General features: G+C 40.1%; 1 protein-coding gene across 18 annotated transcripts in view; it reads right to left on the bottom strand.

The window, feature by feature from the left end:
• The window catches only part of SOX6 (SRY-box transcription factor 6), a 462971-nt gene that overhangs the window by 31208 nt on the left and 404322 nt on the right, over nt 1–27441 (bottom strand). For all 18 annotated transcript variants that reach the window (XM_054026307.1, XM_054026306.1, XM_054026304.1 and 15 more), the window contains one exon: nt 12494–12602. In XM_054026307.1, coding sequence (XP_053882282.1) covers nt 12494–12602 — 109 coding nt within the window. The remainder of the gene's footprint in view (nt 1–12493; nt 12603–27441) is intronic.

Below are 27441 nucleotides of genomic sequence, written 5' to 3'. Positions count from 1 at the left end.
ACAATAATTTCCTCATGGGCTGAGACTTTCTGTGCAAAGCTTCAGCCTCGAGTTATTTTTTACAGCCTTGTTCTAAATTCCTGAAAATAATGGTTTACTATATAATGGAAATTGTGACAAGCCCTTAACTATAACTGCGCTAATGGGCACCTCCATATAATACTCAGAGCATTGTAACCGTGGCTGTATAATATTAGCAATTCTACTATAATCATTTTTAACATAAAGGTGCTATTACAAAAGAATCATTTACTGTAGCACAGAAACAGCAAATGAGAAATACTTATGCTTAGCAGTAGGAAAAAATACAAGAAGACAGCTGAAAATCCAAAGGTAACACTTGTGTAGAACTGCCAGAGTTATAATTCGGAAAGTGAGAACCATCCTGTATATTAAATATTAGTGTCTGTGAGGAGTAGTTTTCAATGCAGTGGGAAGTCGGTCCACACCCTGCATCTCAGATTATTCATCACTTGAGGTGGGAGTTCCCCCCTATAAAACTGTATGTGGGGTTTGTCAGCAACCTCGTCCATAAAGCAGCTGCCCTCAGGAAAGCAATGGGACAGTCCTTTAAGACTGAGGGCCTGACTCTCATGTCATTTGCAAGCATTTACACTAGTGGAACTCCACTGACTTTCATGGAATGCTTCCTGATTTACACTGCAGTACACAAAATCAGACTCAAAACCTAGGTCTCGGCCACCTCAACTAAAATATGGCACCTCTATGCTTTCCCCTAAATTCCCAACATTAGTTAATCCTGGTCAATTAGGCCCATCATCCAAATTTCAGATATAATCAGGTAGATGTCTACGTGCTACAAATGGCGCCCACAATTATCGGAGGCCTCCTCTTAATATGAGGACCCATAACTCAGACAATAAGAAATTATTTCATCTTGAATTAATAAAGGCACATTTGGGGGAATATCGTTTATCAAAGACAGATACAGATACTACAGGGGACAAGGCATCTAAGGTTTGAGCTTTCTGTATTCTCTCTGGAAACACTTCTTTGTCTTCAGACAGCTTTCACCATTTCCTGATTTTAATCTTTCCTTTCTCAACTGCCATAGCAACTATTACAAATATTTATGTGTGACAAATACTGGCATGGAGAGGCATTCTTTCCACAGTATTTATGAGGCACTGTCACAAAAGTAGATGATGCTTTGTCATGCATGTAGTACCTGCTGTTTACACCTCAGCCTACTAGGGTGTTAAACATGTTACCTCACAGTTTTGGATTGTGTTGGCAGGCTGCCAAGATTGATCTGCTTACATTAAAAAAAAATCTGTTTCCCTTACCTCTCCCTGACAGATCCAAGTTGACCTTTTGTGGAGTTAAAAAAAGATTTTTTTTTCACTTGTGGATTTTTGCTGCCCACCTTTTTGCAGGAACAGTTGCTTTATTACAGGACGGTTGCAGTGGGCATCATCTCAGTCAGCATTATCAGCATGTTGGAACTTTAGGGATACAGCCAATGTGTCTCTTTAAGAAGTTTATCTGATCTTTATTTAAGAGGTGTGCACTTTACATATCATGACCCTGAAGTCTGAAATGTAAAACCAGGACACCTGTCTCTGTGAGTATTTGCACGGGTTGTGGAGGGAGTGAACAGTGGGATTCTGAAAACTGGGGAGCATGCTGGGAGTTGGAGATACAAAAGGCAGCTGTTTCTTTTTTTCGTTCCTTAGTTCTCAGCTTTCCTCTCACCACTTCTCCAGCTCCCCCTCCACACTCTCACCTTCTCCCAGGAAGCTCACCAACCTACCTCTCCCTCCTTGAAGCTTGCAGCCTCCCTTTCATTTCCACAGCCAGCATATTCTTTTCCCTCACAGGCACATTACCTATTCTTCACCCCCCATACCTGTAATAACTACTGCTGCTGCAACCATCTACCTGCTCCCTGGTTTCTTGGGGACTAGCTATACCTGCACCAAACCCAAACATGGTACATTTCTTTCTCCACCAGCCACTTACTCATGGAATTTGTCACCCTACTCTGCAGTGATTGTGCCCCACAATCAATAACAATATTGCTGACCCAAGTCAAACACCAAATCAGAAGTACTAAGATATCATGCACTGCAATAATTTAGATAGAAGACATAGATTAGTTAGTCACTGGTTGAATAGGACCTACTCCATTGAGAGTGGAATTTTCAAAGGAGTCTAAAACAGTTAGACACTCAACTACCTCAATGGGGTTTGGGTTCCTAACTCCTTTAGGCCCCTTTGAAAATTCCAGACGGAATGAACAGACCCTGCTGTGTCTATCTGCAGCATGCTTGTGTCATGAACTAAAAATGGTACTTTTCTTTGCCTTAATGCAAAGAACATTTGCATTCATCACAGAAAGTAGGTTTCCATGAATAATGCGATACTCTACAATATGTTCTCTCCAATAATATAATCAGTCTTCCAGAACATATCTGTTCTTCAGTTCTATCTATTTAACTACATCTATTTGACCACTATTATTTTTACAGAGCTGAGTACTGAAGGGCATGCTATATTCTGCACCCAGGCTCTCTAGTTTCAGCAATATTCCAGTGATGAATTCTGCAGCAAACTAGAAGCTGGATATTCTATGGCAGCACAAGATGCACAGAAAGACCTTTTAGGAAAATAGATCTTTTTAAACAAGTGTATTATATTTAACGTATGCTAGAATTTTAAAACCCAAGTGATTGTTTTTCCATGTATTTTAGGCTGCTTCCTAATTTCCATTCAGGATTCAATAAAAACTGGGGACTGGGGAGTGAGAGTGTGGGGAAAGAGGAAGAAGGGGCTCTAATCACCTTCTGGTGGATGGGAGCCTCTCATCCCATCTTTCTGGCTGCCAGGAGGAGTGTGGAAAAACTAAAGGGAAGGGGACAAGCCAATCAAGGCATGTTCAGAAGGGCTGTGGTAGTGGGGGAAATGTTGACAACTCTTGGCAAGTTGTTTCCAGGCTGATCATTTGCTTCCTGAAGGCTGAGTATCCTCATGAGAAGTCTATCTAGCTGGCATGCTCCTTCTCATGGCTACAGAGCATGTTCACGGAGCACAGCTAGAATTCCTTGTAAAGAAGAAGAGGCAGACAAACACAAACTGCCCAGGATCAGCAAAGTTGTCACAAAAAAAAGGATTTCTGCAGTGAGGAGGAAGGTTTTGCACAAGCTGCACCAACTGGCAAATTTTCAGGCCACGCATGTAACTCTCACATCCCTGATTATATGGTACAAATAGATACAGGATGTGACAGTTTTCATAATTGTCCTTTGCACCAATATAGCACTCTTCATTCAAAAGTCATCAAAATATTAAGTAATTTAGCTTCACAGTACTGCTATGGGGCTTTTATGTATAATTATTCTCATTTCACAGATGAAAACAAGACCCAGAGACATTACATCACCTGTTCAACATCAGACAATGAGTCAGTGGCAGAGACAAGAATACAATCCAGAAATTGTTACTCTGAGTCCATACTCAAATCACAAAAACTACACTCCCTTTAACAGAAGGAATTGTTTTGCATGAATGAGGATCATGTCTCCAATGGGACTTGAAAGAATGGTCTTCAAAATCAAAAGGAACAACTTTTCTACCTGAGCTAAAGTAGAACCATTCCCTGTTGATAGAAGTACTTACATCTTTTCTGCAGGCCTCCATCCACTAGAGGGCAAGACCCTAGTGTATTTTCTGCACATTAACAAAGCACTTGACCACAAGCCTGCAAATAGAAGGAGCTGTTCCAGTAATGAGTATACTTGGCGTACACAGCAGGCACGTATACCAAAACATTGATAAGAGGCACAAGACTCATACTTCAAATGACAAATTGGGCACCTACACGAGGAATGTCTCTTTAGGACTTGAGCCAAGAGAAGATTCTCAAAACCTAACAACTTGTATTAACAGAGTAGGGAACTGATTTTTACAAAAACACAGAATCATCAAAAAGTAGAGCTGGACGGAACCTTGAGAGGTCATCTAATCCAACCCGTGCAGTGCGGCAGGCCCAAGTATACCTGATAGGCATTTGTCTAACCTGTTCTTAAACACCTCCAATAATGGGGATTCCACAGTGTCCTTTGGAAGATTATTTCAGTACTTAACTATCATTATAGCTGGAACATTTTCCCTAATATTAGCCCAAATCTCTCTTGCTGCAGATTAAGCCCATTAATTCCTGTTTTACCTTCAGTGGACATGGAGAAGAATTGATCACGGTCCTCTTTATAACAGATTTGAAGACTGTTATTTTGTTGCTCTCCTCTGGATTCTCTCCAATTTATCCATATTTTTCATAAAGAGTAGCACCCCAGAATTGGACACAGCATTCCAGCAGCGGCCTTACCAGTTCTTTGCAGAGCAGGACAATTATCTCTCTTGTGTTACATACGACACTCCTGTTAATACGCTCCAGAATTATACAAGCCTTTTTTGCAATGACATCACACTATTGGCTCATATGGCATTCGTGATACACGATAAACCCCAGATCTTTTTTTCACAATACTAGTCCCTAGTTAGTTATTCCCCATTTTGTATTTTTTCTTCCTAAGTGAAGTACTTTGCTCTTGTGTCTATTGAATTTCATCTTGTTGATTTCAGACCAAATCTCCAATTTGTCAAGGTCATTTTTTGTGTCCTCCAAAGTGCTAGCAACCCCTCCCAGCTGGGTGTCGTCCGTAAATTTTATAAGTATGTTGATGCTGATGATGCTAGACACCTTGATGTCAAGGACGATGTTGACAATCACAGTTTGTATAGACCAATTTGGAGAGAACAACTTTTACTGCACTAGTCACAGAGCCATTTGCCTAGCTGTGTTGATAGAGCTGCACACTGTTTCTGTGTCTGGCGCTGTGCCTCCAGCTGCTCAACACGATTCTTCTCATGATTCCCTTATAGTGCAGGGCCATGCAATATGATCACTCACCAGCTGCTCAAAGGTCAGAAATGTTAGTTTTGAGCAGATTTTGATTCATGGTGACTTTGAAGCATTTCATCTGTCCTCCACGCTTACGATTGCCAGAGCTTAATTCAGAATATAAGACTTGTTTTGATAAACGGGTCTCAGGCATACGAATTACATGGCCAGTCCATCTCAATTGGGTGCAGATCAAATGAATCTCGATGCTGACTGAACTTCCGTATTGTAAACCCAGTCCTGCCATTTGATGCCCAGCAACCGTTGTAGGTGTCGCAAATGGAAACTGTCAAGCTTTTAAATGTGCCATTGATAATAGGGTCCATGTTTTGCACCCATAGAGCCGTGAGGACAACAGCATTACAGATTTTGATTTTTGCCTGTAGGCAGATTTTATGTTGCTTCCAGTTCAGTATAAGTATACTCCCCACTCCATTATCTATAGCATTAATGAAAATGCTGAAAAGTACCAGACCTAGAACAGACCCCTGCAGCTCCCCACTAGATACATCCTCCCAGTCTGACAGTGAACAACTGATAAGAGTCCTGTTGAGTATGGTCTTTCAACATTTATGCACCCACCTTATAGTAATTTCATCTAGACCATATTTCCTTAGTTTGCTTATGAACATATCATGTGGGACTGTGTCAAAAGCTTTACTAAAATCAAGATACGTCACATCAACTGATTCCCCCATATCCAATAGGCCAGTGAACTTGTTCAAAGAAGAAATTAGTTTTGGTTTGGCATAACTTGTTTGTGACACATGCATGTTGGCTATTACTTATTACCCTATTACTCTCTAGGAGCTTGCAAATTGATTGTTACATGTTAAAACAGGGTTCAAATATGGCGGCTGCTGACTCATATTCTAACACAGTTTGTCCAGCTATTGTGGGTGGGGGGAAAACTGTGTTAGAGCCATACTCAAAATAGCTGTCAGCTTTGTCTAGGCTCAAACAGGGTTTGGTCCTGTCCATATTGGCTAGTTGTAATTCAGTACTGCTAATCCCCATTGTTCAAAAATCATGAGTCAGGCCCCCAAAACATGCTTCTGGGTTAGAAATCATGAGATTTTAATTTTAAAATGGTTCATTTAATTTTTCTTCTGATTTTTGAGCCTTTAGGTGGCACTCAAATCACTTTTTAAAGATTTTCCTACCAACTATGAGGGCTAGAAACTTCCCTTTTTATCTTTTTATTTTTTTAAATGAAAGCAAGGATTTACAGATAATAATATGATTCCAGGAGCTTTAAAGAAACCAAATAATTCAAAAGTTGGCAACACCATGTTTGAATCCTGTATGAACATCATTTTCAAACACAGTTCTCATTTCAATGTAGACAATACATAAAGCAATAGCTCTATCACTTCATTAGCTGTTGATAGTGCTAACTTTTATAGCCATTTGCCAGGCCTTCAGCCAGAAGAGGGCAAAACTGTTACAATGGTTGCAAATTTTAACTTATAACTTCTTGAGTTTCTGGTCAATGAACCAAGTATTGCAGGCACTCCTAGAATTAAAAGAAAATATGACTCTTGGCTTTTACATGCCAGGTTGATGCCATACTGGAAGCACTGTATATTGCTACAGGTATAATCAGTAGAGAGAAATCATTATCTGATATTTATTATTACACTGGCACAGAGCACAGCACTATGGATAAAAGTGTTCTGGTGTTTCCTATAATAAACGTTTTTCCTTGAGCTGAAAACATGATTGTTTTGAAGCACAAGGGGACTATATTTGGAGTTCTTGGCTAAGAAATTTGTCTTTAAAAGGTCTGTGATTAAAAAGTCAGCATTTTAAAAACCTAGTGACATTTGATAACTTCAAAGTTTTAAAATTCTGTCGAGATGAGTAACTGCTTGAGCCCCAAGACTCTCTGCCTCCCATCCCCCAAGGCCACAGGATCCCCAGGCCAGCCAGAGCCCTTATCCCCGGCCAGCCGGAGCCCTGACACCCACCCCCGACCACTCGGAGTAGCCCCAGGCTGGCCGAAGCCCCTGCAGCCGCGCCTCCCCTCCACAGACCCAAAGCTGCCGTGCAAAAATTCAAAAGCTCTTCTCTTCTTCTCTCTTCTGGAAGAAGAACCTGAGCTGAACCATGCAGGTTCTGGGGCAGCTGAGGAGGCAGTATGTGTTAGTCAGTATTCCGGGTTCATCAGTAATCTCCCTGGAGTCCGGGGAGATTACGAATGAACCTAGGAAGCTGAATAGCACATACTGCATCCTCAGTCATCCCAGAACCTGCAAAAATTTCCCCCGCCTAACCCACAACCGGGGGGCAGTGGTGAGCTGGAGCCGGTTCCCACCGGTTCGCAGGAACCGGTTGTTAAATTTAGAAGCCCTTTTAGAACCGGTTGTCCTGGGACAACCGGTTCTAAAAGGGCTTTTAAATTTAACAAAAGCTCCCTGCCCCACCCCCGGCCCCAGCTCACCTCGCTCCGCCTCCTCCCCTGATACTCCACCCGGCTTCTACTCCCCCTCCCCTGCTTCCCATGAATCATCTGTTCGCGGGAAGAAGCGACTTCCTGCAGGTGAGCTGGGGTGGGAGGGGCGCAAGGAGGGCTCTAGGCGGTGCGCGGTGCTGCCCGGCTCCGGCCCAGCCCCGGCCCTGGCCCAGCTCCCGGCAGCGTGGCTCCGACCCGGGTCCCAGCCCAGCTCCAGGCACTCCAGCCCGGTGTGGGGTAAGCAGCATGGTAAGAGGCCAGGGCCGGGGGGTTGAATAAGGCGGGGACAGAGAGTGGGGGGGGGGTCGGATGGGGCAGAGGTTCTTTGGGGGGCAGTCAGGGGATGGGGAAGGTGGGGATTGGGTAGGTGCCGCGTGGGAGTTCCGGGGGTCTGTCAGGGTGGTGGTGGATGGGTCGGGGCAGACAGGGGACAGGACGAGTTGGGTGGGGGTTGGGTCCTGGGGGGCAGTTAGGGTTGGGGGTCTCGGGAAGGAGTGGTCAGGGGACAAGGAGCGGGGGGGTGTTTATGGGTTGCGGTTTCTGAGGGGTGCAGTCGGGGGCAGGACATGGGTGGGGGTCGGATGGGGGGGGTGTACTCACCGGGCATTTCTATACCGGGTCTTCGGCAGCGGGTCCTTCTCCCGCCAGAGCCGTGCCGCCGAAGACCCGGTAGGGAACCGGTTACTAAAATTTTGGCAGCTCATCACTGACTGGGGGCCAGCAGCAGCGGCTGCACTAGGGGTGGCAGAGTCTCCCCTGGCCTATTATACCTGCCGCCCATGCTGGAGCAGGGGCCATGTAGAGATTCTTTCAGCTCTGTTCCAGCAGCCCCACCCTACCCATCCTGAACTAGAATGGGAATTGAACCTGACGGGTGTTGCGGGACTATCTGACCACCTGCTTAGAGATGAAGAAGGACTTTTTTCTCCCATGTAGAAAATAAGTAGAGGACCAGGGAGTTTTTCACCTTCCTCACAGCACCTTCAAGCCACAGTAGGTTAAGTGTGAATGTGCTCCGGACCTAACTGAGGTACCTGGCTCGGCTTTTAATCTGTCGTGGCTTCTGACCCATTTCCAGTGCAATTAAAAGGACAGAAGACAACCAGGGTTGGTGGGCCTTGGGCTCACGGGATAGGGTGAGACTTTGAAGTCCCCACCCTTCTGCACCCTTTGTCCTCCTTATAGAAGGTGAGGTGGTAGGACTCATAGCAAGCTGAGTCCCCGGGGGGTGGGCTGAAGAGAGCCTACCCTGAGTTCCAGTTCATTTGGTAGGAGCCCTGTAATCCCTGCTCTGAAACCACTTACATGCCTGGCATAGGAAAGTATAGGTGATGGGCGAGTATTGCCCCTCATTAGTGTCAAAATTTAATAAAAGTTGTGCCCTGCAACTTAAAATTCATCCAAGTGTCTGCCCTCATTTCACTGCCATGTCCGAGCAATGCTTTTTATCACCTTCCAGATAAGAAAACACCTGGAATTTAAGGCCCAAGTTTCCAAACTTGGGCACCCAAAATGTGTCAGTAAAACTCACACATGCACTTCCTGCATTCTCAAATGGGCTTTTGTACATTACAAATGGGTAGCTGTGCATCCAAGTACCCATTCGTATATACAGCTGTGGAATATGCATGCAATAAAATTGCGGTGCAATTTTGCAGGCATCACTTAGGCACTGACTTTTGAAAATTTAGCCCTAAAAGCACATTTTTGCAGGCTTTTGTGTTTGCTTTAATGGCTAAGCAATTATCTGTACAAAGCAGTTTATGCATAAGCAAAGTAGTAGTTTTTCACAACTTTTGTTGCTCTGACTCTGTATTCCGCATTAAGGATTATTTGCATACAGTACCATAATTAGCATGGATAATCTCCTTGGTTTAAATGGGAATTAACTAGCAACATTGGCATTGGAATAGTCCAATTGACTTTGTGTTGGAACTGGAGCTGGAACTGCTTTAAAGCCAGTCCTGAAGGAATGTTAGGTTAGTTTTCCATCCCTGCACACTCTGTGCCAATCTCATCAATCCTAAGGAAGGACAGGCCAATCAGCAGGGGAGTTAGATGAGGTACACAACTGCTTCTCCTTGCTTGACAGAGGGGGCAGGAGTCATAGTCCCTCTGTATCCCCATGCAGAGACTGTGAGGTACTGGAGTTTTCAGAGTTCATGGTTGTCCCTGTAATGTTATCTGAAAGCACCTTTCTGAATTCAGGGAGACCCTGTACAGACCTTCTTTTCTTGGCCTTTGGATTTAGTTAGCATCAGGGAAAAAGTATGACTGCCGCATACTCACTCCATCAGGATTCCAGCTTTATGCTCTGCGCGCAGAATCAGCGTGGGTCAGGGAGCATCAGTTGCCTCTTCATAGGGGAGAGGGGTCAAGATTTGCCCCTTAATATGTAATTTTATTACTACTTCTTATGTGTGTAGGCCATACCATATAATAGACAGTATGCAGTACCAGTATTGTATAGATGGTACCGACTGCACTGATAGCAACCCAAAATATATCACCAAATCAAAAATGAAAGGGATAAAAAGGAACAAGAGAAAAACTAAGACGATACAAAAGGAAGTTATTAAACATGCCAGATCTTAAAAGGCTAACTCTGGCTATTACAAAATTGTGACACTCCATTGAGATAGTGACCTTGGCAACATAATAAAAAAGAACAAATATCACTCCTTACAAAAGGCCAAGGATTAACTATGGGTTTGTAGAGTTCCTTAGCAACTCAAATCTAAAGTGGACACACATGTAAGCACAGGTTGCTATTGGCACATATAAAAATTCTGTGACATGCTGAAAAACTGGAAAGATCTGTACAAGCCTCCCTTATAATTAGGAAGAAGTGTAAATAGTCTTGGAGACTAACAAAGCTAGTTGTACAGTACAGAACTTCAGAGGTCATAGTTTAATTGTTGGCATTTCAACCTTAGTATTTTCAATGAGCCACTCTTAGACATGCCATGCTGGGAGAGTCATCCCTTAGATAACTTGCCAAGGATAAGGGGCAAAACTTGAGAGGTATTTTAATGTCTTTTATGCACAGCACTGCAATATCTGCTATAACTTCAACCTTCTCTACAGCCAGAAGGGGAAATAAGCAGCTCACTCTTGAACTCCTGCCAGCTCTTTTTTTTTACAGAACAGCAGAAGGATTCATCCAGCACCCCCTTTCCAGAGACATCTATTTGCTGCTAGTGCTAAGCCTGGTAACCTGAATCCTTTCATGAATTCAGATTCCCCACATGGCAACACACCATGTCACAACTGCCCCACTAGCTCTAAATGGAGGAGGGGTTACACGTCCTTAAGCTGGCACAAAAGTTACATATGTAAAGACTTCGTTCTTGTACTATCCAATAACAGGATAGGCTGTCAGTACCAGGATGTGTCTCAAGACACCAGCTTAAGCACGCTAAGGAGAGGAAGGTTGATATGGGGAAATGAACAAAACCAGGGAAATACTAGAAAGAAGTCCGTCAGAAAAACTAGTTCCAGTACATCATCTGCATTTACACAGAGTGAAATTAGGAGGCACTGACTTGATGCTGTTCAAGAAATATGAACATGTAATGGATGAAATGGAGTTTTGAATTAATGGTTAAGATTCATTGCTTCCAGATATAAGGAGGCAAGCTATCAGATTTATATTTCTTAATTTTTTAGAAAAAAAATATTCAGTTTTCATAAAGTACATTGTAAAACATTTATAATTATAATGCAGTGATGTTATCTAGTCAAAAACAGGACTGGAGTTATTTGACTAGAGAACAAAAAATTGATTTATTAATATTTTCATGGATTCAAAATGACAAGATTTGTTCACAATGATTAGTGGTGTCATTTTATTTATTTATGAGTAGAGCCGGTTATGAATTCTCTGTTGCAATATTTTTCACTGAAAAATATGATTTCAGAAAAATCAACATTTTTAGCAGGAAAATGCTGATTTTGAAAAAAAACCAACAATTTTCCATTGGGAAAATCTAAATAAAATATTTATGTCAGTGTGACATTCATCACTATCTGTCAGAGCAACCACAATGTCTCATGGGATTTGTAGTCTGAGTTTTTCATGCCCCCATTCTCCCTTATGGACTTGGTATCCTGGCTGGATTACATTTTCCATGATGCACTGTGGCTCCCCTCTGGATGAGCTGCCACGGTGCATCATGGGACTCCCATGACTGCAGATCATCAGGAAAATGCTGTGTGACTAGGGATCCCAGCCCACAGAGAATCATGTTGGATGAGTCATCTTAACTTCAACTTCCATTAGACACTCCCAGCCCAGATGGATGTAGGCTACTGTTGAAATATTTTGAGTCTGAATAAAAATTTTGCTGAACTTTTGTTCCACGAATAGTTTTGATATTGCAACTTGTCACCCTTCAGGAGAAACACAAATGTTAAAATAGCAGTATTTCCTCTGAGATAGAAATTCTCCATTTATGAATATATGGACAATCATAGAGTATTTTTGAAAATGCATGTGATTCCTGAGAGCTTTATTAATTTTAGCATGAATGATTATTTATCTAAAATGTCTTTCTGTAACTAATTTATGGATTATTCTCCATTCATTATTCTCCTGTTCAGAAAGATTCAGAGAGCAAAAACAATTCCATGTAACTTAGGTGGCCAACCACAAGCAACAAATGGTAATTGAAGGAAGAAGCTAATAAACAACCTATAATACAGTCTGGATACATTAGCACAGCTGTGAAATCCAGTTTCAGCAGTCAAAAACCCAGGCTTACAATGCAGTGTGGACGCTCAAGCACAGTCCTGGAAACACCAAGTCAACAGACTTGGGTCCCACAAGCCCAAGCGTAGTGTGCAATGCAGACATATCTTAAATGGTGTTTCAGGATGGCTCAGAGTATACATTGTAAGGTATCACCATTTTTGTTTAGTTTTTTTTCCTGTCCTTTGCTATGTATATGTTACTATCTGATAAAAACGTGCAAAATGTTTTAAATTTGTGCCCAGGAATTTAGCTGCACACCACCCATTAAAGATACTGGGAGGCACTTAGCTATGTGTCCATTCCATGTCACATTGTGGGAATTAAGGAAGCAGTGTTTAGTGTATTCATAACAGCAACTCACCCTCTGCATCTTCTGGCCTTGTAAGGTCAATGACTCCTGGGCCCAGTTTTCCATCTTCACTGGGTTTCCCTGTTAATTGTGGGCCTAAATTCTCAAAGCGTGTTCTTTCCTGGAAAAGACAAGAGATACTATTAATGCTCCCTATATCCTAGTCCTATGTCTATGTGTATGTTTATGTACAGACATATGCCTTTTCTTTTCTTTTCTTTTCTTTTCTTTTCTTTTCTTGAGTGAATTAAATGAGCAGGTTTTAATTAAAAGTATAGTTTAGAACATAAAGTTGAGGGCTTCATTTTCATAGGTTCTGAGCACCCACAGCTCTCATCAATATCAGTTGGAATTATGAGTGTTCCGCACTTCTGAAAATCAGGCCCTAAGGTTTCAATGCGAAAATATACATAGAAGCTTCCAAATTAGGCTGAACTGCACCTTTATAATGTATAAATGATGGTACATTCAGCCGCAGAAAACTTTTGGCAGGAAGCAGTGCTGATCTATGCTGCACACTTTGTCTTTCCACTAAACTTTGTGACTTAAACTGGAAAAAAAACAATCGACATTTGAGAGACACTAAAATTTAGAACTTGAAAGAAAAGTTCCTATTAAAACATGCTGCTAATTTAATGGAAAAAGCATTTTTTTTCCCACTAAAAGATCCAAGTTTGCATTTGTACCCCTGAGAAAACACAAGTCTGAATTTTATGCAAGAGGCTTTCAAAGACAAGTATTCAAAGAAGGAATAGTAGATGACAGAATTGATACTATTATTTTGTCTAGGAATTTCAACTGAACCTCAATGGGAATTGAAAAAGAGACAGGACGGTGCTTGCTCCTAGAAAAACACAAAGCCTTTGAGAGCTGGAGACCTGCACAGGAAAGCTGGACCTGGAACTGTAAAATGAAAACTAAGGGAGGCATTTTATGTGTTAACCCAATCTTCAATCAAAGAACTACAGGGCAAAAGCACTACAATTGACAGTGCAATATTCCTTCACAATGTGAGTCTCTGTAGTACTCTATATCAGTAGCTAAGTGTTCAGTAGTTATCATTAATTTAGTGTTCTCATTTGAAGGAACACAACATGTTTTCCCTCTTGCCTTGTTGTTACTTCTTCAGACTAAACTTGGTATTATGTTGTACTTGTGAATGAATGAAACCTTGTTGTTCATTACTATGAAACAATATTAAATGTCATGTCAGCTTGAATTTACAGACATGAAATACCAGCTTTCAGCTCCGCGAACAGTTTCTGCATGTTATACTTAATGCATTATGCAGAAGTAGAGTGCTGATTGCTGTTCAGTCTATTGTTCAATGACCTAGTTCTGTACTGAGCATTTTAGACATAAGAAGAAAACATCATGAGTTTTCTCTCCTGCACAATGTTTAGAAACTTAGAAATGTTCTTAAAGACCAAACATACAATTACTTGATGGCTGTTGTGCCTCATTTGTTCAATCTCAGTTCATTTGTGCTGTCTAATCTGATTATTTTTTGAATATCATTATATTTCTATAATTAATTCCCATCAGCCAAATTGTTCAGGAAGCCTTTTGATTCTTCAGATCATGGAATATGTTTAAATCTACACGGGAAGAAAACACAGCACAAAACCGATTCACTGGGTTTACCACCACAACATGCAGCTGAGGAGTTTCAGGTACTAATTGCATTTTTAAAAGTTTCTTAAGATCTTCCATCCATCTTACAAGTTAGCTTTGCATTTTCATAATGGAGTAACATTCTCCATGCTACTGAGTTGTTTTTGTAGTGTAGCTTTCCTATATAATGTATCTGTTGATGAGGGGACACAGAGAGGAAATGTGACTTAGAGACAGGCAAGCTAACAATACAAGGCCAACCATTATACCCAAAGATGTTCTATAATCTAATAATAGTCCTGTACCATCAGAATGGAATCTGCTTTGCTGGCAGATAGGAATGATTTTTTTTCAAGTGCTCCTTGTTCCATTGTTGAGGGGCTAGTTTAGACTTTCACAATTTGCACTCAAAATAAAAGCAAAAATCAGTACTAAGAAAAACAGCCTTTAGCAGACACCATTTCTCTTTCCAAATATTTACATTAAAGCCTTTTCTAAAGGAGTGTTAACATGGCATCTGCAGTATTCTTGGAAGAACAATCGTTACGTGTGGTTTAGAAGAAGGAGAAATATCTTTCTACTATTAAAATCAACAGAACCTGCTATATATCAATATGCACATTTGAAGTATCTTTCTAGTCATTCATTCTCTTTGATTTTTTACCAGAAAATATTCTCTGTTAAAGAAAAGAAAAAAAAAGTTTCTGAAAGAATATCAATATTTTGACATAGAAGGAGAAAAGGGGAAATTACATGATAAGGGCAGAAATAGTAAGATGAGAAAGCTTACACAATAATAATACCTTTTCTTCTAAAAGAATTGAAGTCCACTTATGATTCAGTAATAACCTCTGGTTTTCAATTCATAGGAAAATATACCACAGCTATTATTTCTCAATATATACATTGGAATGCCTTTTTAGTCTGATTTTTTTTTTCTCAATGAAAAATATTCTTCACAGCGATGCTTATAATATCACTATTTGGATGAGGTATTAGTAAACTTATATGAAATGCTTTTATTAACTTAATATTCAAAGGGACACTCAACCTGTTTAGGTCCCAACCTTTTCCTTTCTTTAGGGCTTATCCTAGTAGGCTTCACGTCAACCAGCTAACATATGGTGAAACCACAACTTACCTTGTTTACATTATGATTTTAAACTGTGTTAGTTATCACATTAAAAAAAACCACTCTTTTTCCTAGTGCAAACAAGTCCTAAAGGAAAATAAATTCTACATAGCCTATAGCCACATAAATGAACATCTACATGTACAAATTGTAAAATATTTTTAAAGTTTGGGGGTACACACACACACTTATATATATAAGCACATACTTATTAACAAACAAATACACATACCCATTACATCCCCCCACACACACGTATGTGCAGCCGGAAATATATACACCCACACAAGCTATGTTTATATATATTTTTGCTTCTTAGCCACACAGAGCTAATTTGTTTGTATGTTTTTAGTTAAGGCGCATCTTCCGGGGATAGGGTGTGGTTTTTACCTCCTTTTCAAAAGGTAATTTTAGAACTCTAAACAGGTGGACAATAAGTTTGTGCTTATATATATATATATAAGCACATACTTATTAACAAACAAATACACATACCCATTACATCCCCAGCCGGGGATAGGGTGTGGTTTTTACCTCCTTTTCAAAAGGTAATTTTGGAACTCTAAACAGGTGGACAATATCCTTTAATACTGTCTGTGTATCATCTGCCGTATATTCATACAAAGCTGATCCTGTAAATCTTTACTCATGGGAGTAGGCCCACAGAAGTCAATGGAACTAAAAATTTGCAGGATCAGGGACTTTTGCTGAAACTGAAAGCTCTCTCAAGCACAGTTTGGGCCTTCTGTGTTTTTGTGTATGTTAAAAATACAGTAAAAATTAATCACTACTTTAAAATTGGTAGAAGGAAAAAATTCTTCTTGCAACAGCCAAATCTTCATTTTCATTCAGTGACATGATTAGGCACTTATTTATGCATTGTGAGTCACAAACATGCAAAAAACATAAAAGTTATTAAAAAAAATTAAAGTCTGTTCCACTGTGTTGTAGGGCTGTTGGTTCTCTAAGTGCTTTGAAATTATGATGTATGAGGTAGATGTTGCATATTAAATAAAGATATTTAAATGATAAAGCCCCTTTAGTGAGAGCTGATGAATGTTAAACGTTACGAGCCACAAGACTGTGGCATCCATCATATTCACATGTTATCACAGTCAATGATGGAACAGCCCCAGCGATGACAGATAGACTGCTAGATTATTATCCCTTATTTCCAGAGTCACCGAGCAAGCCAGCCAACCCCTTAGGCATTATTTTTAACTTTGCATTAAATTAGCAACTTTTCCCTCATTTCTGTGGCAGGGATTATCAATTCTTCCTGCGTGTGTGGAAGGTAAAGGGACGGTTTAGTCATCCGAGAAGTGGCGGAAGCAAGGCCCTTCCTACAAAAAAGCTGCAAACTTCAAATTACTAGAAACAAATATAAAATTGTGATCTTCTGGAAGAACAGCAATGAAACAGTAAGCACACAATAATGGCTTTTCTCTGCACTTAGATAAAAGCTGAATTTTTGATGTGCACAGTATATTTTCATAAAATTTTATATACTATGTTTTATACACTTATTGGCTATTCCATAATAATGTGTGTGCTAACAGTAAAATTGCTCTTAAATTTATGTGTGTTATTTATACGTTCCCACGTAACAATGCTTTTTGTTGTAAAAAATATTCTGTTTATTAATGTAACTTTACAACCACTGCATCCAAGATCCGTGGTAAATTAATGACATTTTTATTATTTTATAGTGTCATTAAATTTTTACTGATCATTCCATCAAACAGAAGCAATAAAGGCCATAATGTAAACTGGGACACTTAGATCAGGGGAACAGGAAGGCATTCCATATAGTCTGAAGTAAACGACTTGCTATAAATGATATTTATACCATCTTTAAGCTTGTGAGAATACTTGGACAAGTTTGGCAAAACTGTTTCAGTAGTGCAGTAGATTGTGTACTTAAATAACAGTTTACTTGCCAGCAAGACAAGTTTTTTTCAAACCAGATGCGAGATGACTGATTGCATCCATCTCTTGAAAAACAATATACGAAATGTAATAATACACTGGATACCCCTCCCTTCTGGATTACCAAGACTGATCAGACTATACCCATGCCTCAAATTAGTTCAACATGCTAGCATTTTCCACATCTGAAATGTGTGTTCAGACGAAACTGGAAAATGGCATACCAGCTGATCCTTGTGTGAAAGGGGTTTGTTCTATTTTTTTTTTCCCAAACAAATACATTTTATTTAAGTAGACATGGCTGGACAATGATGTAATACTCTTTGTTTCAATAGTTTAACTTAGCAGCAGTTGCCAACATTTATTTAAAGAGCCAATTTCTAGAGTCTGAATTAATATGGGTCATTCACAGAAGCCACAGAGCTTATGCCTGAGGGGCTATTATATATCTGAGGACAGTATTTTAGTTGCAATTTTAGTTCGCTATAAATAATTATCACGTCTTTACATACAAAATACATTACAATTAGGATATTCCACACTGAATGTCTCAACTAATTCTTTAGAGGCTTATTTGTTATTTGTGGTCTACTCTGTTTACATACCGTGGAATGTAAAAAACAGCAAAAAAAAAAACACCTGAGTTCAAAACATCAAAGGGGAAATTTTCAGCAAAACTTATAGGGATTCATTCACACTATCCCTATTAATGCTAATAGGAATTGTGAGAACAAATCCCCCAGACACCACAGCAAAATCTTATAGTTTCCTAAGAATGCAACTTATACCGACAACAACAAAGCAATTCAGAGCTCAGACTGACACTTTGTCCTTCCAACCCACCACTCCATTGTGCCTATGAATCAGGAAACATTGTTCTGGGAGAATTCACAAGTCCATCCTCCTTTCATCCTGCAAAGGTCAAGGCATAAATTCCCCCAAACTTCCTCCACCAAGTTCCTCCTACTTTTTTATAGCTAGGGCTGGAAAGTGAAATCACCCTCTGCTTAGAATCTTTTGCAATATCTTGGCACAGCAGGAATCATTACAAATTGACTTTCAGCCTTATCTCTAAATTTTGTATTTTTGGGGGGTGGGAACTATCCTATCCTATCAATTTGTAGTCAGAAATATAAAAAACCCTGAAAGACGTAGTACAGTAGATGTAGAACTCCGAGAAAACTTGGTGGCATTAGTTCACAGGGATCCATATGAACCTTTTTCCTGTTTTAATTCATGTGGTTTTGCTTTGATTTCCAGTTGTGAACAAACTCCAAGCAGGACTTAACCAAACCCATCAATTTTGGCCAAGTTATAGGTGGAAACACTGAAAAATCATAGAATTTCTCACGGTTTCTCAATAGGAACCATAAATCTGTCCCAGGTTCACAAACTTTTGGCAATGTTTGTACCAAGTTTGATATTTTCTCATGAATATTTTGCATGTCTAAAATTACAAGGTATCATATCACTCTGTGGCAAGAGGCATTTAAAGATTTAGAGTGTGTGTATGTGTGTGCACATGCGTGAGAGAAAAGCTAAGAAATAATTTTAATAACTGGGCCATTTTGCTAAAAGTTTCAGTATACTTTTTGTACAGGTTGGATGAATGAACTCCAAATGTCTGTGGCTTTTTGTTGATCTGACAAGATAAAATACCAAATCCCAGTAACTTTAACAATAATGCTCCCAGTGGTCAGACTAAAGGGCAATATAGTATATCCTCACTTGAAACCTTACTTTAGTTTTCTCCTTCAAGATTTCCAGGATGTCCATAAGGCACTCAGATACTATGATAATGAAGGTCGTATAAGAACTTATATAGAATAGAAAAGAATCCTTGCCTCAGCCTACAGGTGCCTATTGCAATACAGGATATATCTACATGGAGATAAACAACCCACAGGTGGCCCAGCTCAGCTGACTCAGGCTCGCAGAGCCCAAGCATCTATACAGCAATTTTTAGCCCCACAGCCCGAACCCACCAAGCCTAAGTCAGCTGACCTAGGCCAGCCATGGCTGGGCTGCAAGGCTTTTATCTCCATGTAGACGTTCCCATAGTGCCCCGATGTATCATGCTGACCTGCACTGGAAGCATGTACCCTACTCAGAGGAAAGGGAGAACATTAAGTCCCGTTTTTAAAATATATTGTTTTGTGTTAAAATACTGTTGAAAAAACAAGCAATGCATTTGAAAGAAGGACTAATCCTGCTTAACCGGCTGCATGCTTCAGCTGGCTTCCACTATTCTGAATGTGACAACATGACACATGCTGGGGCATCACAGGATAGTAGGATTCTAGGGTTATTAACCATCATGATTTTATTGCAAGTCTCATGATATTTGGGTCTCTTAAAGCCCCAGCTCCTGGAGTCAGGTGAACATATGCAAATATCACTTTTTTTTAATATAATGAAAGCTAAGATTCTAGCCTTTGTGGCTGTGGAAAAAAATTTGGAAACATGAACATTATAGGTTCAAAAACCAGAAGACAAATATCAACAACTCACTGTCCTATTTTTTTTAATTGATTTTTAAGCAAATTGCATGATTTTAGAGGGTCTGACTCATGATTTTTAAGTGCCCTGTGGATGAGAATACTAGGAAGCCTCCATCATTGTTGGGGTGGATGTCATGAGATCTGAGTGAAGAAATATTAAAGGAGTGTTAAGGTGAAGTCCCTGTATACCATAGTTATTAGTGGCACTCAACACATATTTTTGCATTACTGGATTTTATTGCTTTTCAGGTCGCCTTTAAAAATAACACAGAATATAGTTAATTCTTTAAAAAAAGTCAGATAGCCAAATATTTCCATCTAGACAGGATTTTATGAGTTAATCCTTCCCCTCCTACCTATTAAATACTGACAGACAGATCCTTAACTATTGCAGCACTTGCGCAGACACTCCTAAAATATGGATCTACCTCAGTTAGATTACTTTCAACAGGATTACTGCACTTACTGAACCCCCTTAACCAAATGTTTTATATCTTTGTTCATATGGTTTTAATAAGGTTTTAACCAATTGCAAGGTTATTTATAAGTTTGCAACTCCCCAGTAGTTAGAGTTATGAAGCGTTCAGACTTAAGCATATCCAGTTGTGTGGTGACCCAACTACTGCTTTTATGCGGTTTCCAACTTTTTATTCATGCACAAAGGCATGATGCATGGCAGTATCCGAACACTTTCTGATTAACTCTTTGTTTTAGCAACACATTCACACAGCATTGTACTGTAAAATTATACAGTTCAACTGAAACGCGACAGGATTTTTATTAAAAACAATGAACTGTTGAATTCTGCCTAGATTAATGAAAACTGATTAATCCCAGAGAATAAAGGAATAATCAATTAAATTAACAGCTGGTAAATATAAAACAAAAAGAATTACCACATAACACACCATATAATAAAACAGTAGAATTCACTGGAGGTCAGAAGGAACCCAAAGACTGACCTGTCACTGGTTTTTAAACGGGCTGAATAATTTTATGGCCATTAATAACATTTGTAATAACATATGGGAAAATGCAGATTATTGAATCTTCCGTTCCAGGGTACAAGTTATTCACTTGCAGGGGTCAAGTAGACATTCCCTCCTTCTCCTTGCTGCTCCCCCCTCACAACCCAACATCAGTGGATCATTGGCCCGGTGCATTGTGGGAGGGAGGCTAATTTGCTTCTGTAGTCTCAAGTATTGGCCACTGCTAGAGGCACAGTACTGGATTTAATGGACCAATGATAAATTATGTAAGCCAGCCCTATATAACTTGTAAGTGTAAAGAATATGAATGCATCAATTTAGAAAACACATTTTCTTTTAGTCCTACACATACATGTGCTATCATATTATTTTAAACAAAATATGATACTGAGCACACATTCTTCAGGAAATAATTGGATTGTTCTACTTCTTTTTACTTTATTTCCTATGCTAATGGGCATGAATCCGTGTGTGAGGGCAACTCAGCTGCCACATGTCCAACATAGCCATGTACCAAGTCCTACATGGCCCACCAGCAGAGTACAAACCTAGGACCTTCAGCATGGCCGCACAACCCTTTACCACTTCAGTTACTGGAGTAACTCAGTTAACTCACAGCAGCAGAAAACCCATTTTCCTCTAGTGAACTAGAATTCCCGGCGTGGCACAAATGGGGTTGCGGGGCCTATAGCCACCTCAAAATTGCCTTATACCACCCTTGTAGCAGCTGCTGCTCTCCAGCTACCCAGCTCTGAAGGCAGAGTGGAGAGAGTGGCAGCTACTGGCTGGGTTCCCACCTCCAGCACCAGTGGAGAAGTAAGCCCAGGTAGGGGCTGGGGAGCCTGAGAGCAGCCCCTGCCCATGTACCCACCTGCCAGGGCACACCACCCGCTCAGACTGACCCGCTGTGGCACAGGCTCCTGGGCCCCACCTTTCGCAGTTGCTGCTCCCCCAGGGATCTGCCGGCCCCGGAGCCAGGTCACTGCACCCAGGCAGCTCTTACCAGCTGTGAGCAGCCAGTGCCTTGCGCTGCCTGGTTCCAGCTTCCAGCTCTGACTTGGCCATGGGGTGGGGCCACGGAGGGGGTCAGGGCCTTGTGATGAGGGGGGTGCAGCTCCCTCACTGGAAAGAGGCTGGAACCGCTCCATAGAGTTCACAGAATAAGATTTGCTGAATTGGGCAATAATACTATTACTTTGCACATATGTCGATGACTGAATTTCACTGAAAATTTGGTCATTCTTAGAGTCAGAGTTCGGCAAAACTCAAGAGACTTTGATTTCCATTACTATGCTCAAACAACTGGACTCGGCTTCTCTCTCAAGCAAAGTACTGGGTGAGTATTCCAGGCTGAATATTTAAAGAGGACTACAAGATAACGCATCTTTAGCAAGTAGCCACATTAATATAACAAAGAGTAAAACTATTCTAGTTTCTGCTAAGAAAAACAATTTTGCTGGGAGAGAAAAAAGGAGTCATCAATTTCAGTTTTGCTGTGGCATACTGCAGACCGCAACTGCACAAAGCAAAATTAGCTGCCTTCCACAGGAGTTTGGAAATGGACAGATTTACATAAATTTAGATTGTACATACATGCCAGTAGCCACACATCTTAAGTACAGTATGATGTAATCTTATAAACTGTACATTTACAAAATATATGTAAAATTAAATATTTTATACCTGCATTCAGACATTCAGACTTGATTTTCTTACAGTTACTTTAATTCTACTATTGTGAGTGTCTGTGTTATGATAGGGTCTTTCATTATGTGATACAACATCAGACGGAAAGCTATAATAAAAACGGCCTCCAGGATGCAGTAACCACTGGACAATGTATGATAAATACACTTTTCCTACATTGGGAATTCCTGCTTAGACAATAATTATAATGGTTGAAAAACAGGACTAGGCAAATTTATTTTGAAAATAAAAAAATAGTCTAAGCCATAGCAAAAAGCTCAAACAGAATTGAACCTGAACTTTAAAATATATATAATTGCAAGTGTTAGTGTAATTTGGCATGTTTATTATAAAAAAAAAGGGAATAAAAGTATTGCTAAATTAAAAGTCTCTGAGTATATTTGCATTAAAGTAAACAATGATGTAGCATGGTTGCAAAAAGGAACTCAGGTCTATTTAATGTTATCTCAGACAGAACTGAACCCGAACTTTTAAAATACAGACATATTTCATTGTAAATTGTCTGCTATGTACAGTTTGCACATTGACCAAGTAGGTGGAGGGTTTGTTTCTATTAATATTTGGTAATTTTTTCTGGGTTTGTAATTTTTATTATCTAATTTTTCAAGTATTTATTTTGTGTTTGCTGCAGCATTTTACTCTGTTTATTCTCAGGCATCGTTTGTTATGCTCAGAGAAAAAACACACATCACTAAAGAATCAGTATGGATGACAATGAAACAATGATAGTAACATCATTATGCCGTGTCTTACCTCTTGTATCCCCATAACTGCCGTGTTTGCCTCTGATTATTTCAACCTCAAGAAAGTGTGCTGCTTACTGTTTGTGTCAGGAAGGCAAGATTACTGTGTGCAAGGTTAGCACATCAAGTATGAGATACATAATGCCTGTGCTATAGACGTACCCTTCAACTAGCTCCCTTCTTTAATTTTAATTCAACAAGAAAAGAACACTCAAGTTGCAGACACCTACTGCCTCTTATAGGCTATCATCCTGCCGGGTGCTGAGCACTCTGGCCCTGATCCAACAAAGCACTTAAGCACAAGAGTAGTCTTACTGAACTCTGTGGGACTACTTACATGCTTAACATTAAGCATGTGCTGAAGTGCTTTGCCAAATCAGGGCCACAATACTCAACACATTGCAAGATCAATCTCATAGTGTACCTTAGAACAAAAAGATTATGTTAAAAAGAGGTAATTCTGTTTATCTGTGATTAATAAAGATATTTTTTCTACTTTTTGTTATTCATCCTGCCCTTCAAGATGAAGTCAGGTGAGGGTCTCTAACAACTTTAAGCCAAATAGTTTGGAGCCCTTCCTGTATATATAGGAATTAGTTTTCTTCCAGGATAGAACAGCACAAGACTAAAGACATGAGTGCCTTCATTGAAGTCAGTGGAACTACTGACAGTATGTAAAGGTGAGCATGAGTAATGAGTAATTTGGAGGAGACAGGCCTAAGTTGCTTGTAAATCACATTTCTAAAATCTCTACCTGAGGAGAAAATTGCTAAAAGCACATTAATGATTAGTATAAATTTATCAAGTCAAAAAAATAAGCAAACAATCATTCCCCCAAAAAGGACAAAGAAGATGCTTTCCTTTCAAACATCTGACTTAGTTTCCATTTTTCTGGATCATACTCTCATAGGTCCTGCGTCCCCTTAAACGTTTGTCTACACACCTATATTCTGAAGTCCAATTTCATCACAACATGCAAGGGTTGTATAATATAAAAAGTACTGCTCTCCGCTTAAAACACTAACACGACTTATACCTAAACTGTCTGAAAGGAGAAAAGACTCACACAAACTTAAAGACATGCACAGCCTGATCCAAAACTAACTACAGCAATGGGAGTCTTTCTATTGACTTCAATGGGCTTTGGATCTGGCCTTAAATAAGTCGAACAGCAACTAAATCCTTAATCTGAATTCAGTTGTTCATTATATAATTATTTTAAAAAGAAATATTTACATTATGAAATGCTGTATGAAATTAGCTCTGTAGAGGCAAAATTCACTCTTATGACAAGGGGACCAGTACAAGGGCTATCCACCTTAAGTCCCACTTAAGACCGATAATGAGGGCTTAGGTGCGACTTGAATGCTGGCCTTCAGCACAGGGCTGTATTACATCCTACGCACATATCTGTACTTTTGATTTCAAAATGATCACACACACACAGGCAAAAAATATACATGGAAATTCTATGTGATTCACTGCCTGGAGATAAAATGCCTCATCCTTGGGGAAGACATTTGCTACTCTGTCGGGGGTTGGGGTCAGAATATGCATGGAGAAGGGACTCTGTTGTTTCAGGGGATGATGCCTTCTCTACTCCCTTACCAGCCATATTTAGCTGGAATTTGTGCTAGTTCCATTCTTTCCATGTTTCGTAGCAGAGGGAATGACTGTCCTGTGGTTGTAATAAGGCAGTGGTTCTCAAACTTTTTTACTGGTGTCCCCTTTCAAATCGTAAGCCTTTGAGTGCGACCCCCCTTATAAATTAAAAACACTTTTTTATATATTTAACACCATTATAAATGCTAAAGACAAAGCAGGGTTGGAGTGGAGGTTGACAGCTTGCGACTCCCCAAGTAATAACCTCACGACCCCCTGAGGGATCCCGACCCCCAGTTTGAGAACCCCTGTAATAAGGGATATTTCTTTTTTGCTTTTGAGTATAACGATAATACCTAGTTCTTCATCAGTAGTCCTCAAAGTGCTTTACAAAGTAGGTCAGTATCATTAACCCCATTTTACAGATGGATAACTGAGGCACAGACTCAAGAAGGTACTAACCTTAGGCCATTCTGCAGCCCAGAGGCAGAGCTGAGAATTGAACCTAGGTGTCCTGAGTCCTTGTCCAGTACTCCATCAACTACACCACACTGCCTCTCATATAAATATATTTACTGTTTTTTTCAGTCATGGAACATTCAAGCCTGTGCAACCATCAAATAAATATGTTTAAAGAAAACAACACAAACAAAAGCAAATATAACATTATAATTATCTGAGAACTACTGTTTTGATGTCACTCTTGGACAAAGGGATCTCCTGCTATGGTCATATGCACATTTATACAGACTGAAAAAATCTATTAACCAATACCACTAGCTGGCAACTATTTATGTCTGAAATGGGAACATAATCAGTTTTCATTGGTTAAGTCCAATCTGTGCCAAATTTATGACTAAAAGCTTGGCCAAAGGCAGTGGCAAGTAGCAGAAAATTGCTTACAGTGTTACATGCCAGATTACTTGAATGATTTGCATCAGGTTTGCAGGAGGGTTTGGGGTATTAAAACTTAAAATTTGGAACAGTCTTGAAATGTGGATTTTTGTTATTTGCAACATGACACAGAGGTGTGGGTTACGATACAGCATGGACTGACTGAATGAGACAATTTTTAATGTAAACAGCATGAAACATTTAGGAAAAGTTCAGTTTGAAATGCTAGTTTTTTTCATTTGAACCTTTGGAGAGCCAACTGATTTAGATTAAATGCTCACCCCTGCACTTCCAGTCATGTTGCCATTGTACTAAATACAGCTATACAGTTTGTATTCCAGATGAACTGATCTTACTGCAAGCCTTTAGTATGAGTCTTACCCCAAGATAAATCAATATTTAATATCCCCTGCAACAGCCCCGTAGATGATTTTAAACCTTGCCTCCATCCCATTTAGTTACCTTTAAAAATTCTTTATGCCAACCTTCACAGATGACTTCTGAAAAACTAGTCTATAAAAAGCAGCCTGAAAATAATTAATTCAGACAAAGAGGGTTTTTTCTTCTTTTTAATCTTCGTGAACTGTGCTGATCTCTAAATCCATCTCCTTTAGCTAATTCTTACTTCTCAGCCAGGGCTGGCTCTACCTTTTTTGCCGCCCCAAGCGGCGAGGTAAAGGGAAAAAAAAAAAAGCAGCAGCAGCACCACCGAAGAAGAAAAAATGAAAAAACTGCCACCAACTGCCGCCGAAGAAGAAGAAATGAAAAAGCTGCCGCCTAACTGCCGCTGAAGAAAACAGAAAAAGCTGCCGCCGAAGTGCCACCGAGGGGGGTGGGGGGGGAGTCGGAGTGCCGCCCCTTCATATTTGGCGCCCCAGGCATATGTGCTATGAGGTAGGCCTGGTGAGAGGACTTTTGCTGGTGGGAGCTGAAAGAATGGGCCCATCAGTGTTTCCTCAGACCAGGATTTCCAATTCTCCCTCACATAGGATACAAGGCCCCAGGCAGCTCCTTCCCATCTCCTAACCACACAGGCTATAGGAAGTAATTAGAAGTAGCAAGGCAACTCAGCCCCAGGACTCCAAACATACTACAACTTCACCTCCATATTTAGCTCTGGAATAAGCTCATCCCCCAAATAATTCAAGAACCATCAAGTTGTGCACATTGCTAGCCTGTCTAACCAGGTGATCTTGGTATTGTTACTCTCCTCCTCCATTCCTATTGTTTGTTATGCTTATTTCTTTGTGTCTTGTCTTAAATGCGATTGCAAGGGGAGGAACCACGTCTACCTTTGCACTGCTCAGAGCCCAGCACAACAAGGCCCTGATCCTAACTGGGGCCTTTAGTTACTACCACAATATCAATGTTAAACAGTAATAACGAGCCTGATTTACTTGTAATGTAGTTTTCACTTCCTTTTCATTTCCTCCCTCACCCCCCCATCTGCCACCCCACACAAACAAAAACATCAAGATATAAATTGTGCGTCTTATTTAGAAAAACGTTTGGCATACAGCTAATTGTGTCCTCAGACTGAGGCAGATTTAAAGCCGGTGAGAATGCCACGATATATGGAGCACACGTACAGTAGAGCAAAAACATTTTTAAAAAGTCTCTTTGCATCATGTACATTTTTAATGCAAATTCTATCTTGGAAATTGAGAGCTATGTTATTAATTAATGGAGATCTCACACACAACAGCAATGTGATGAGATTTATGTTGTTGCTGAGACAACAACATTTAGAAAAGTCCCAGCAAAAACACAGCAGGGGTGAGAAGCAGAGGAGAGAGACAGTGATGGCAAAAGCACAGTATATTCCTAGATTGCAATACAGTGTCAGCTC

The sequence above is a fragment of the Malaclemys terrapin genome, chromosome 4 (genome assembly GCF_027887155.1).
Source record: "Malaclemys terrapin pileata isolate rMalTer1 chromosome 4, rMalTer1.hap1, whole genome shotgun sequence".
In the NCBI taxonomy this organism is placed as follows: Eukaryota; Metazoa; Chordata; order Testudines; family Emydidae; genus Malaclemys; species Malaclemys terrapin.
This window is presented reverse-complemented; position numbering and strand designations above follow the sequence as displayed.